General features: G+C 35.3%; 1 protein-coding gene across 1 annotated transcript; it reads left to right on the top strand.

The window, feature by feature from the left end:
• Positions 1 to 12,343: 12,343 nt before the first annotated feature.
• LOC105750120 (vomeronasal type-1 receptor 1-like) lies at positions 12,344 to 13,273 on the top strand. The gene has a single exon (XM_012546934.1). It carries the CDS (start codon positions 12,344 to 12,346, stop codon positions 13,271 to 13,273), a length of 930 nt encoding a protein of 309 aa, XP_012402388.1.
• Positions 13,274 to 14,367: the final 1,094 nt, after the last annotated feature.

Raw genomic sequence — 14,367 nt, 5'->3', positions numbered from 1 at the left:
TCCATTTGTTTTTAAATTTCATAATTTCTTGGAGAATTAATGGTCAGCTCATAGCAGAAACGTTCCTGAGAAACAGGATTGCAAATATTGTTACCATTTAATTTCTTCTATATGTCATGGCTCCATTTTTGCAATCATTCTGTCCTTTCCGGATTCTGTGTAGGTGGGGATCATGGTATTTTCCAGTGTCAACATAGTATTTCCTCTACACAGGCATCACAAATCCATCAAATCCAAATTATCTGCATCTCTGCCAGAACTTCTCTTGAAAAAAACAAGAAAACTATCCTATTAGTGGTGATTACCTTTGTTTCCTCTTAATTCCCCTGTGACATCTTATATATTTTTTAAATCTCCCATTCTAATTGATATATGCCTCTGCCTTCCTATTTTCATATTTCCCAATTGCTAGCCCTTGTGTGTTGGCTAATAATTACCCAGGAGTTCCCAAGTATTACTGTGCTCATTTCTGGGATGGAAAACTCAGATTCTGATGCTACTATCAAGCTAAAATACCTGACCAGACTGACTTCTGGAAGATTCTGATGAGAAGGAAGGAATACCCACATCCTATTAAATCTAAAGTATTGCAACCTCGATGTTGAATGCACCTCCCGTTTTTTTTAGAAGCAGGGGTAGCTTTGAGGATATTCAGTGTAGGGTCAAGAGAGTCAACTCAGGTTATGATTCCTTAAACTATTATTCTCATTGTCATGCATAAAGTCTGAAGAGAACAGAAATGTGTTATGAACCAGAACTCTGAACTTGAAACAAAGGATTCTCTTAAGGTGCTAAGTCAGTGGAATTGATGGAGACAATAGTTTCTAATTTAGCGTGGTTCAGCATGATTGATTTAATCCTACAAAGAGATGTTATGGGCTAGAACTTGAAACAAGGTACTAAGTGCAATTGAGGAGACAATGATTAAATCTAGTTTAGCATTGATTTAATCCTATGACAAATAATGGTTTCCTAGTGATATATTGATTGGTTTGTAGTCAATGTACAGCATATAAGCAAGAAGCTCTCAGGGCCACAAGGGACAAGCCCACTAGAAGCTCTGGGAGGCTGAGACAGATTCATTCCATCTTCCACCTTTGTTGTGGCTGGAGGCTGAAGCACAAACCTTTGGATTCAGAGAGATTCAGAGGACAGAGAAGGAGGTGGGAGCTCAAGCCCACAGAACCAAGGAGAGAGACAGGCCTCTAAGAAAGCTAACTGGGCCCCAGGAAAGGAGACAAGAGTTTGAAAGAGATAATAAAGGATTTGGACTTTAACACCTGGCTGCACTCGTGTGGTGATTACTGAACTGAACTGAAGGCTGCCTCCAGAGACCCCAAGGAAACCTCAACAAAGAACATTATGTTTTAAAGAGAATATTACATGTCTACACTCCAAAGTAATAAAGAAAAAGAGTGAAAGGATTTATGCATACAATAATATTAAAAGGGGCTTTCTTATGGTAACCCAACATTACTATCCTATTGAGGAATAACTCAACAAATTATGGCACATTAACATAATGGAATATCGTGTACTATAAAAAGAATCAATTGTAGGATAGACTAGAAAGCTCTCTATGAACTGATACAGAGTAAAATGAACAGAACTAGAAAGGTCATTTATATAACACCATAATTTGTAAAAAGCCACTTCGAATGGCTTTAGAACTCTAAACAACACAGTAATAACCCTTTAGTCTAGATTAGTTTATTTTCAATGAAGTTTAAAAGGGTGAGGGGGGGAGGAAAAAAGCTTAAAATAAACAGGGAGAGAGGAGTAGAGAGAACAAAAATTTTCAGAAAATGGAAGAAAACAATTATCGTAATTGTGAGTGTGAATGGAAAGAACTCATAAAACAAAAGAAGTTATCAAAATGAATAAAATATATTTGTATGTAGGTGGATTTTAAAAATCTAAATGGCTTATTATAAAAGTTATATCAACTAGCTCCATTTTGTTTGGTATTTTTTTTTTTTTTGCAATGTATTGTCCCATTACATATTCCGGTTTTCATAATCTCCTTGTCACCTCTAATTTGCTACAAAAGTTTTTAATGTTGCAAAAAAAGACTTTGCAATAATACAAGGATGTCCTCTCTTTTTCATTACCTTTTCTTGTTCTTTGATCAAGAGTGACGAGTATGCTAACAAGATGATAATCTTTTTTTCTAACAAGTGATAATATTTATGTTTTTCTTTTACACTTATTAAAAATTAATTTGCATGGGATTTTAAAATCTCTTTCATATATATGTTCACTAGTGAACTTTACTGCTGATTTGTTTTTCTTTTGCAGTTATTAAATATTTATATGTATTTAACAAATGATTAGCAAATTATTGTAACAAATCTGGTCAGGAGGCAGAGTGGAAAAATGAATAATCAATAGAAATGATGTTTTAAAAAAAGAATCACACCATAATGAGTTATTATTATGATGGCCAGGACTTTCAGAACATAAACCCAACAAAAGAAAATGAATCCAAACTATCTACAAGCAAAAGTCACAAAGAAAATATAGCTTGGAAAGAGATTCAACTAGAATTCCTGGAGCAGATTAAGCAAGAAACTAAAACAATAACACTTGAGGTGTAAAACTAGAAAAGAAATGAGAACTATGGAAGAAAGAATTGAAAAAGGATTTAACAACTTATCACAAGAGGTACAAAACTTTCCCAGAGAAATATTTTAAAATTAGAATGAACAAAATAGAAGCCAATGATTCCTTGAAACAAGAAAAAAACCATTAAACTTAGTTGACCAACAAAGCAAGAAACTATGAGGTGGTAAGTTTTATATATATAATGAAGTTACAAAAAAATAAGAACCACTGAACTTCCCAAATGTTATGACCCTCCATTTCCACATAAAAAAATGCCTAAATATCTTATTTAAAGAAATATTAGGGGCAACTAGGTGGTGCAGTGGATAGAACACCAGCCCTGAAGTCAGGGGGACCTGAATTCAAATCTGACTTCAGGCACTTAACACTTCCTTAGCTGTGTGACCCTGGGCAAGTCACTTAACCAAAATTGTCTCAGCAAAAAAAAAAAAAAAAAAAAAAAAGGAAAAAAAGAAAAGAAATATTAAGGGGAAATTACCTTCCTGAGAAAACATACTGTCAGGAAACTGGCATAAAATACTAATGAACTTTTCCAGGCAAACAAATTTTAAGTAAATTTTGTCATGATTTTCCACAAGTCCTCAGAACTGACAGCATTAAATGCCCTGGTCAGATTAACAAACATTCTGTACATCTTTCTTCTGGAGGGCTCAGGCAGCAAACATCATATCAACCATTTATAGGTCCTTTTTGAAGCACTACTGGCTCTTAAATAGATGATCACCTTCCAGGTGAAGGATCAACTTATTAATCAGGACTCTGACAAAAATTTTACCACCAATAACTGGGAGATACCCCCTCCAACACATTCCTGTGATTCTTACATGACAATCTATTCCCTTTAACATTATAAAGATTATAGAGACCTTAAATTCCTGAGGAATAACTTGCTTTTATCATATACACCCAAAATTTTCAGTTAGCTTTTATATAAGCAATGGCCTCCCTACCCTGTAAAATCTCAGCTGGAATAGAATCAATAGCAGGTGCTTAGTCATGTGAAAAAAGACTAGTGGCAATTGAAACCTCTTCTTCACTTGGAAGTCAGGCTAGAAAGGGACTGATTTCAACTTGAAATATATAATCATTGGCTTTAGCTTTGGCTGATGATGGTCTGTTGGGAATACCATGGAAGGGTTCAGCCCATCTTTCCAGTATCATGTCCTTATTATTAATCTAAGTTACTCCATCAGGATCATTATATACCTCAACAATGATACTGTATGAGGATGTATTCTGATGGAAGTGGATTTCTTCAACAAAGAGAAGATCTAACTTAGTTTCAATTGATCAAGGATGGACAGAAGCAGCTACACCTAAAGAAAGAACACTGGGAAATGAATGTAAACTGCTTGCATTTTTGTTTTTCTTCCCGGGTTATTTATACCTTCTATATCCAATTCTCCCTGAGCAACAAGAAAACTGTTCGGTTCTGCACACATAGATTGTATCCAAGATCTACTGTAATCTATTTAACATATATAGGACTGCTTGCCATCTGGGGGAGAGGGTGGAGGGAGGGAGGGGAAAAATCGGAACAGAAGTGAGTGCAAGGGAGAATGTTGTAAAAAATTACCCTGGCATGGGTTCTGTCAATAAAAAGTTATTAAAAAAAAAAGTTACTCCATCAGGACTGAGTAGTTGAGAACACTCCAAGCACTTGTGAAAACATTGAATATGAAAAAAAATCCCCTCTGGAGATACAATGGGTATATACAGTGAGCCTGGGAGCACTCAGAGAACGATCCCCAAATCCAATCCAGTGGACAGACACAGGTTCAGAGGCCCTTACTTGTCAAGTCCAATCACTGTGAACTGCCCCACCTTCATGTCATCTTCTCCCTCAGCTGCTCCTGCTACTTTCTTGACACTTTTCATATTCATTGGTAATTGCTGAGAATTATGATTAATCAACATTAATTGCTTTTCTAATTTGCACCTTGGGGACATGTAGATAGTGTTCCGTGTTTTTCAGGAGACGTGATTATTACTGCTCTGGGGGCAGATCAGATCAGTGAATCATGTCTTATAAAGACAGCCCTGCACGTATCCCCCATATATATGCAAACATATAACCAAATCAAAGAATACACTTATTGCTGGAGTCATCGTCAGGCTCAGAAACAGAGACAAAAGCAAGGTGAGTTCCTGTGTTTCAGGCTTAGCCACAAAGATTCTGTCTTCAGAGTCAAAAAGTGAAGGGGGAACGTAGAAATGCATGCAAGATGTTTGTATATTACAGAGAAGAAAGTCTGTGAAACAGGTATTGGCATTTTTTCCTTCAGAATCTGAGAAATGTTTCTCTTGCACCTCTAACTCCAGCTGATTTCTGTTTCCTCTCCCATTCAAAGTCCTCTGTAGTCCTTGGCTCTTCCTTCTTCTCATTTACATCTATTTATGTCATTTCTTATACTGTTGGTCCTTCTTTATGCCACTCTATTGGGTAGACAAATCCATATATCATATGAAACAACAAGAGAAAATGGAAAGGTATGTTAAATAAATTGTGTCTGAACACCACCATAACCTATTACCTGTGTATCTCCAGATCACTGCTGGTCTTGTGCACTATGATCTGAATCAGTGCTCTTTGGAGAGCTATGGGAATGGCTGGAAAGAAAGATAATTAATTTCAAGTGGATAGAGTACTGGACTTGCAGTCAGGCAGACTAAAGTTCAAATCCCATCTCAGATATTTATTAGCTCACTCAACATCTCTGTCCTAGTTCCCTAAATGAGTAAAATGAGACAGCTACTAAGTTCTCTTTTTAGCTCTAAGTCAATGGTTTTATGATTCTGTGATCATATGATTGCCTATATTTAATAGCAATTGCTATCCACATGGGTAATTTTGTTACAATCTAAATAGGAGACTGGAAGGAAAAAAAGAACAATTTCTAAATAAAACTTATCAACCCATCATAAGGAACTTTGTTGGAGGATATTTTATATAACCAGCCAAGGTACTGAGCATAGTGAAAATAGGGGGTATTGTGCTTCCTTGGCTATACCTATCAAGTTGAGTATCCAGAAGTAATGAGGACACCACAGAACCTTGTAGACTCTAATTAATCAGTGGGATGATAGTAGGGACCAGATTACCACAAGATGGACTCTAAGTATAACAAGATCGAAGATGGGGTGATCATCTTCAAAAATGACTCACTAGTTTAGATTTTTATATAAAAAACTTTCTACTTCTGATGACTGTCAGTGATGTTTCAGTGTTTAAGTTCTCAAAGATTGGCTACATTCAGTGGCCTGCGTGTTATCAGAATACACATCTTTATTCTCTCCTCTCAGGATGCAGAAATTTTTTGCCTTTAGTCCTAAGAACTAGAATGTTACAAGAGACTGGTCCATCTACCAAATCATTATTTTTTTTTATATCTGCTTATAAGATGTTCATTTTCCAATTGAGTTTTTCTCTTCTGTATAACACTTTCATTGAGCAACAGTAATGAAAAGAAAACCTACGTGCCAATGGCCTTCAGTTTCTCATCTCATAATTTTTGATAACCTTTCTCAGCTTCCTTCTGACAATGCCATTTGTGCCAAAGTGAGTCATCACAAATAAGTTGTGATAATCCATGTCGGTTATAATTTGGCTATGTGCCTCAGGAAGATAATAAACACCAATTCTATTGTTATCAGGTTGAGAAATAACTACCTCTATACCCTTGGGAAAGGATTCAATAGCTAAAACTATTGGTTTTGCCTCTGATTCCGTGATTTATTACCTGACAACTTCTCTGGAGGGGTAAGCCTGAGGAAAGAGGGCTGCAGGTAGGAAGACAACAAGCATCTATTAAGCATTTTTTTTCCTGGGAACTGTGCCAAGTGCTTTCCTGATATTAACTCACTTTATTCCATAATAGTCCTGAAAGGTAAGTACTAGTATGGTCTCCATTTTACAGTTGAGGAAACTGAAGCAAGCAGTGACGTAACAAGGATCACACAGCCAGTGTTTGAGATCAGATTTCAATTCAGGAATTCCTGAGTTCCAGCACACTATCTACTACATCATCAAGCTACTTTTAGGATAATGATCCCCCTCAAGAACATTTTCATTCCAAAAGGGCTATAAAACTTTGCATTCCTTTTGATCCACTAATACCACTGCTAAGTCTGTATTCAAAAAAGACATACAAAAAAAAAAAAAAACCAAAACGATCTAAATGTACAAACATATTTATAAGAGTTCTTTTTGTGGTGGCAAAGAATTCACATTGAGGGGATGCCCATTAACTAGGGAATGGCTGAACACGTTGTACTAGATGATGGTAATGGAACATTATTGTGCTATAAGAAATGTTGAGCAGGATGATTTCAAAAACACTTTGAAAGACTTATCTAACCTGATAGAAAGTGAGCAGAACTATAAAAACATTGTATTCAATAACAGAAATATCATAGCAGGAAATATTGTGGATGACTTAAGTATTTTCAAGGAATATAGTGATCCAAGACATACAGACAAATGATGAAAAATGCTATCTACTTCCAGAAAAAAAAAATTGATGTCTAAATATATAATGAAGCACATTATATTTTGCTTCCTTCCTTCCTTCCTGTCTTTCTTTTGATTGGAGTTTTCTTGCAAGAAGAAATACTAACATAGAAATACTTTATGTAATTGTACTCATAACCCGTAATAGATTGCTAACTAGCTCAAAAAGAGCAGGCAGGGAGAAAAGTGAAGGACAGATAGAATTTGAAACTCAAACCTCTTTTTAGGAAGTATTAAAGTGTCTGAGATCAAATTTGAACTCAGATCCTCCTGAATCCAGGGCTGGTGCTTTATCTACTGCACCACCCAGCTGCCCCTCTTTTTTTTTAAATGTTTAACCTGCAATTGGGGTAAAAAATGAAATATTTTTAAAAGAACATTTTCATGAGTATATGACATGGGTATTATAAGTTTTCACCTGGCATGCTACAGCACAGAATAATATCAATAAATATTAGTAGAGCACACAACCACATCATTTAAGGATTGTAATGCTGTAAAAATAGAAAATAACATATGCAGTGAACAAACCTAGAGACTGAATACTAACAACGTGAATAACTGAGTCAAAGCAGAAAGCATAAAAACAATAACTATATATAAGAAGCTGATAACAATTATACATCTTACCCTAATTTCCTTGATGCAGCAAATCATTATTCAGAAGAAAAGTGCCATCTCTGAAAACAAGTATTAGGAGAATAGGGAAAAAATAGAAAATATCTAATTGGTGAACTTAAATACAGTTGTAAAATTAGCAAGCCCACAAATAAATATAGTCAAAATAGACACCAAAAGGGCATCATGAAAATTAAAGAAAGTATATTTAAAAGATCAGACAAGGAGACTATTAAACTGAATTGCCTCTGACATTCTAGACATTGCAACCAGCCTCAGCAACCTTCTCACTTTTGAATATTCCTCTGCCCTCATAGTCCCTATCTTCCATTCATTAATTTTCCCAGGACTTCCATTTTTTTAATATAATTTTGAAGGTATTCTCCTATATCTGTTCTGTTTTCTATTGTGTTAGACTATGGCTGTGTATAATTTATTTTTATTATTCTTTTTTCTTTGGGTTTTGTTGTGATTTTACCTTATTCATTTGCTATTTTATTGAGTTGATTTTCTGCTCTTCTTTTTAATCAGATTATCTAAGTGTTTATAAATTTCATTAATTTTTTAAAGAAATCAGATTTTAATCTTATTTATCTATTTATGAGGGGGTTCTATTTATCTGTTTCCCTTCTAATCTTTTATTTCTCCTGCTTTGTGCTTATTTTAGATTCATTTGTTGATTATATAATTTTAGTGCATATTCAGTTCCTTGAGCTTCTCTTTTTTGATTTGGTTAATGTATTACTGTAAGGATATTATTTTTCCCTGAGTGACTGAATTAACTGCATCCCAAAAAATTTGGTATGTTTTTTATGACTTTCTTTTCATGGTTATTTCTTATTACATAGAAAAACTATAGATTTTCTCTTTAACCCATTTTAATTTAAAATTTCATTAAGTCTCCTTTTAGATCTGTATCTTTTGTTTTTCATTCCTGAAATAATTTCTATTCTGAATTTATTATGATCTATAAAGCATATATTCATTATTTTTGTCCTATTAGAGTTGTTTGCAATATCCTTATGCCCTAGTGTATGGTCAATATTTGTAAAAATTTCATATGGTGCAGAACATATACAATCTTTTGCTTCCTATTTAGAAGATGCCAAAAGTTTTATTAACTCTAGTTTCTTCAGAAATTGGTTCAGTTCCACTTTTTCCCCTTTTGTTTATCTTTCTGATAGACTTAGGCAAAACTGATTGGTTGTTGTCCATTTTCCAGGAAGACCAAAATGACATCATTAGGGTGGGGTCAAGGTACACTGCACCCGACTATGTCTGATCAGACCAATACAAGCTCAGAATATTGTGCAACATATTAGATACAAATAGTCCATATGATCATTTAGAGTTTAAATGTCTCTAAATTTGTACTTCTCACATTTATTTTGAGTGCTTGCAAATTTCTACTTTGTTCATAGAACACCTTTGTGCCTTCTTTGATATGAGCATGCTATGCTCAGCAGTCCTGTGTCAGTGTCTCCTATGTCTCATAATTTATTCCAAAGTCCTCTACAGAGACCTTGAAACTGTCCTTATATCACTTCTTCTGTTGTCTAAATAAGTGCTTGCCTTGTTTGAGTTCTCCAAAAAACAATCTTTAAAGCATTCAAACAGCATTAACAGAGCATCATAGTGATCATCTTTGCAGTGGAAGTTGAGTGCTTGTTATTCCAGCTTGAAAAAGGCCCTCATTGTTCAACTCTTCAGAATCTTCCTAAGGTAATTCAAATGGAAATGATTCTGTTTTCTGACATGGTGCTGATAGACTGTCCAGGTTTCATAGTCATACAATATGGTCAGCACATAGACCTTCAGTTTGATAGACAGTCTAATATCTCTTCTCCTCCACTTTCCTTCAGAGCCTCCTAGAAACCAAGCCACCTCTTATTAAAGTCTCCTCTCACAATTGTGTTACTATGTCTTCTTGAAGCTCAGATAGCATTTCATGTATGAATTTTAAAATGCTAAGGCATTTGGAGTGTATACATTTATTACTGATATTGTTTTGTCATATCAGCCTAAAATAGTTTACTTATTTATTTTTATTGTATTTTAATATTTTTAATGTTTGTTTTGCTGATGTTTGATAACGTAGTGGCAATCTCTAATTTGTTTTATTTTTTAATTCATTAGGATGCATAATATTATTCCATCACGACAGTTTTTATTTTGTGTACATCTTTGTTGTTTAAATGTGTTTCTTGTTAACATCAGATGGTAGGGTTTTGTTTTTTTATCCAATATATCATAACTTCATTTTTTGGATTGTTTAATCTATTTAATTTCAAGTTATAAGAGCTGGGTTTACAATTTTCTTTAGCTGTCTCTAAATTGAGGGGTGGGGGAAGAAGGTATCAGGTTATTATTTTTCCCTCTTCTGTTGTAAAAACAGTATTAAATTTCTCTTGTTACTTTAATCTATTTTTTAGGTGAACTATTCTTAATGACTCACTTTCTCTTTCTTTAGATTCCCTCTTCTCAACAGTTAGTCCTTTTCTTTTGGAGTTCAGTGTATTAGTTTCTCTCTCTTGCTTTTATCTACTGATACATTTTCCCCTTCTTAGTCAAATAGATTCCTTCTTCCTCTTTTTCCACTTAACTAGTCTAGTTCATTAGTGTGTTGTTAATTAATATAGTACTCATCAGTGTTTTAAAAAGAAAACCTTCAAAGCATAGGGTTAAAAATAAGGCATTTTTATTATGCCTTAATTCCCTAATTCTCTTTAGGGGTAAGAATAATTCCCTAAAAAAATAGTCTAAAACCCAATTTAACAGTATTTTTTTTTAGGCAAAAACACTGAGTATTTTTTTTAAAAGAATGTTCATTTTGTCTATTTTTTTTTCATATGGTTCTAGAAGTGCTAACAGCAAAAGGAGGAAAGATAGAAATTAAGAGCACCAAAAAAGGCAGAGAGAAGCAAAAATTCTCTGTTTGCTGATGACATGAAACCTTATTTGGATGATCCCAGATAATTAGCAAAGAAACTAATTAAGACAATAACTATGATGTAGGAGCTGGATCTAAAATAAATTCATAAGATCTTTCAGGAATAAGACGCTAACAACTCTTTGGGGTCTGTTCTCAAGACAACTGCTCTTTTATTTCTGTTTCTGGTTCTCCAGACTTCACCACCATGTTCCTGAGAAGACATGCCCTCTAAAATTTATCCTTGTTATGCCACATCTGGACTTGCTGCTATTCAGAAACCAAAGTGATAAGCTACACAGTGTCCAGAAAAGGTTGCCTCCATGTGTACAACTGTTTATTTCCTAGCATTTCATATATGTTCATCAGTTCTTTGTTCACATGTTCTCTCTCTCTCTCTCTCTCTCTCTCTCTCTCTCTTTCTCTCTCTCTCTCTCTCTCTGTGTGTGTGTGTGTGTGTGTGTGTATGCATTCTCCCTTATTATAAACTGTGGAAAAGTATACTTATAGAAATAAGCAGGAATATTTTCTTGGCAATCAATTTTTATGCCATTGGATATAATATCTTTTTAAAAGTTAATCTGTCCATGGGATGGTTGGTAAAAGTAACTACTCTGGTGGGGACTAAAAAGCCATGATTTTGTGGGGATAATAACTCCTACCACACCTACCCCCAATCCCTGTGCCTCAAAAAATGAGTAGGGGAATCTTTGGCAGGAGAAACTTTTGCATGAAGGAATTCCAAAGGTGCTACATATTTTTCCCATTAAATTTGATTTTTTTTTTACTCAGCCCAGCATTCTATTTTTTTTTCATTTCATTTTATTTTTTATTTCATTTTAATAGCCTTTTATTTACAGGTTATATGTATGGGTAACTTTACAGCATTAACAATTGCCAAACCTCTTGTTCCCATTTTCCCCCTCCTTCCCTCCACCCCCTTCCCCAGATGGCAGTAGATGTTAAATACATTAAAATATAAATTAGATACACAATAAGTATACATGACCAAACTGTTAACAAAAAGAATCGGACTCTGAAATATTGTCCAATTAGCCTGTGAAGGAAATCAAAGATGCAGGTGTCAGCCCAGCATTCTAATCTGTAGAGCTCTTTCTAAATTCATTGGGTTGAATCGAATAAAATGAAATTAAATATAAAGTCTTAGACCTGAGATCTAAAACTATATTACATTAATATAGGAGGGAGTATGAAACAAATATGTCTAGAAAGAAAGGACTGTGATTAAGAAAGATCTGGGGAGTAAAATAGACTGTAAGTTCAAAATGAGTTGGCAGAGTAATAAGTAACCAGATGAGAAAAATGTCAAGTAAGGACTTTGAGCCAGAATAGTTAACAAGCAACTAGTTTCCTTAAGTGAGCTCAGGGAAAACAAAAAGCTAAGCCTGGAACAAAATGTTAAATGATTCGTGGCATAAATACAGATAATGAAACTGAGGCTACTAACATCTTAGCTGAACAATAACTGATTCCCCAAACCAATAATGTATAAATGGCAGGTGTCCTTTGTCTATCTGTAGCATGGAAGATTCATGTCATTAGTTTTCCTTAGATGGGAATAAGACGGCATAAAGTGCTTGTGTTTCTCTCCAGGGCCCTCAGGCTCAGAGTGAAGTTCTTCATCTCACCACACCAAGAATATGATTCCTATGGACATACTCCTGAGTATTGCCTTCTTCTCCCAGACAGGAATTGGGATTCAGGGAAACCTCTTCCTACTTTATCTCTTCAGCTTTCTTTTCTTCACTGGTCAGAGTCTGAGGCCAATAGATTTGATTCTCAGCCAGCTGGCTTTGGCTAATTCCTTGGTGCTTCTCTCCAAGGGATTCCTTCAGGGACTGGCAGCTTTGGGTCTGAAAAATTTACTGGATGACATTGGTTGTAAAATTGTCTTTTACCTTCACAGAGTAGGTCGAGGGCTTTCCCTCTGCATAACCTGTGTTCTGAGTGGTTTTCAGGCCATCAACATCAGTCCTCAGAACTCCAGGTTCATGAAGCTTAAAACCAGAGTCCCAAGATACATTATCCCCTCTATTCTCCTGTGCTGGATTTTCCCCATGCTGCAAAATATTAGTATTCTTGAGAAACTTGAAGGACCAAGGAGCACCAGAAACACTTCAGAAACAAATATATATGGATACTGCTCTGTGAATGCTACGACTCCTATTAGTACCTCACTCCATGGAGTTGTCTTCTCCCTCCCTGATGCTGTGTGTATGACTTTCATTAGCTTTACCAGTGGCTACAAGGTTTACCTCCTACACAAGCACCACAAGAGAGTTCAACAGCTTCACTCTGATAGCTTTTTTCCTAGATTCTTCCCAGAGACCAGAGCCACCCAAATGATCCTTCTGCTAGTGAGCACCTTTGTCACTTTTTACTTACTTAATTCTATTTTGACTGCCTGCATGCACTCAATGACACCTAGACCCTGGCTGTTGCATAGCTCTGCCCTCTTGGCTTCTTGTTTCCCAATGGTTAGCCCCTTTGTGCTGATCAGCAGTGACTCACAAATCCTGAGGTACTACAGGGCTGTCCATGGTAGAAAAAGTTCTCAACCTGAGAAGTAACACCAGGGACCCAGTCCTTAACATCTTCCCAGACTCTGGTCAAAAAGAATAATTCCCTAAAAAACTGTAAGCCAGAACTGTCAAAATAATAATAATAATAATAAAAAAGATCCAGAATCCTCATGTAGCTATCTAGACTAGATCCAATCACAGAAGTCTTTTCATTTTTTTGAATTGTTCATATTTGTCATTTCTTATCGTATGATCACATCTCATTACATTCATATCTAAGTGGATACTCTCACATTGCTTCCAGTGCTATGCTATCACAAAAAGGGTCAATATTTTGGCCTGTCATCCATGACCCAAATGAAAGCTCTTCTCACATTTGGATTTCAGGTCTAAGATGAAGTGGATCTGGATTCATTTGGAGGACAACCTGACCAAAGAAGAGAAATTCCAGCTTTTTCTCTCATAATTCTGATTTACCCACAAACGAGACTAGAACTCCAGTGAATATATCTGAACATAAGGTTTAGATGTGGCTCATGACTACAATTTCCACAAAAGAAATCAGTATTTCCCTTCAAGAAAAGTACTAAGACATTTAAAGTAGGTATCAGGTCTGGAACAGTTATTTTCTCCACCATAAATACATAGAACACAAAAGATGCATAAAAAATTAACAAGTACTTAAAATATGAACATTATTTCACAATCATTGGGTTCAACTCAGTCTCAAAAAGTTTTTGTGGGCATGTTGAGCAGCTATTCCACCCTTGCCTCACTTTTGTGATTAACCCACTGCTCATGTTGCAGTGTTAAAACATAACTAAGTGAATTTGGGACTAGCTATTAGAATCAAGAAGGAAAGGGATCAAATGAGGAGGATTTTAGAGGCTAGTGAACAAAAAAGAAAGCAGGGAGAAAGGAAAAATGACCATAATTTGACCATACAAAACATCAACAGGGCACTCAAGGATCCTGGAGTAGTTCAGAAAAGCAATCAATGAATGAAATGAAAACATAAAACATTAAGAACAGAATTTGGAGGTGTCTAGGAAGAAATGAGCATGTCTAACCAGAAACTATTGTTATGCCACAACTCTCTTTTATTGTCCTGACTCAGTTTCCCTAATTATTCCGACTCAGTT

The sequence above is a fragment of the Sarcophilus harrisii genome, chromosome 3, assembly GCF_902635505.1.
Source record: "Sarcophilus harrisii chromosome 3, mSarHar1.11, whole genome shotgun sequence".
Lineage (NCBI taxonomy): Eukaryota > Metazoa > Chordata > Mammalia > Dasyuromorphia > Dasyuridae > Sarcophilus > Sarcophilus harrisii.
The sequence above is the reverse complement of the archived record's forward strand: the minus strand, read 5'-3'. Positions and strand labels throughout refer to the sequence as shown.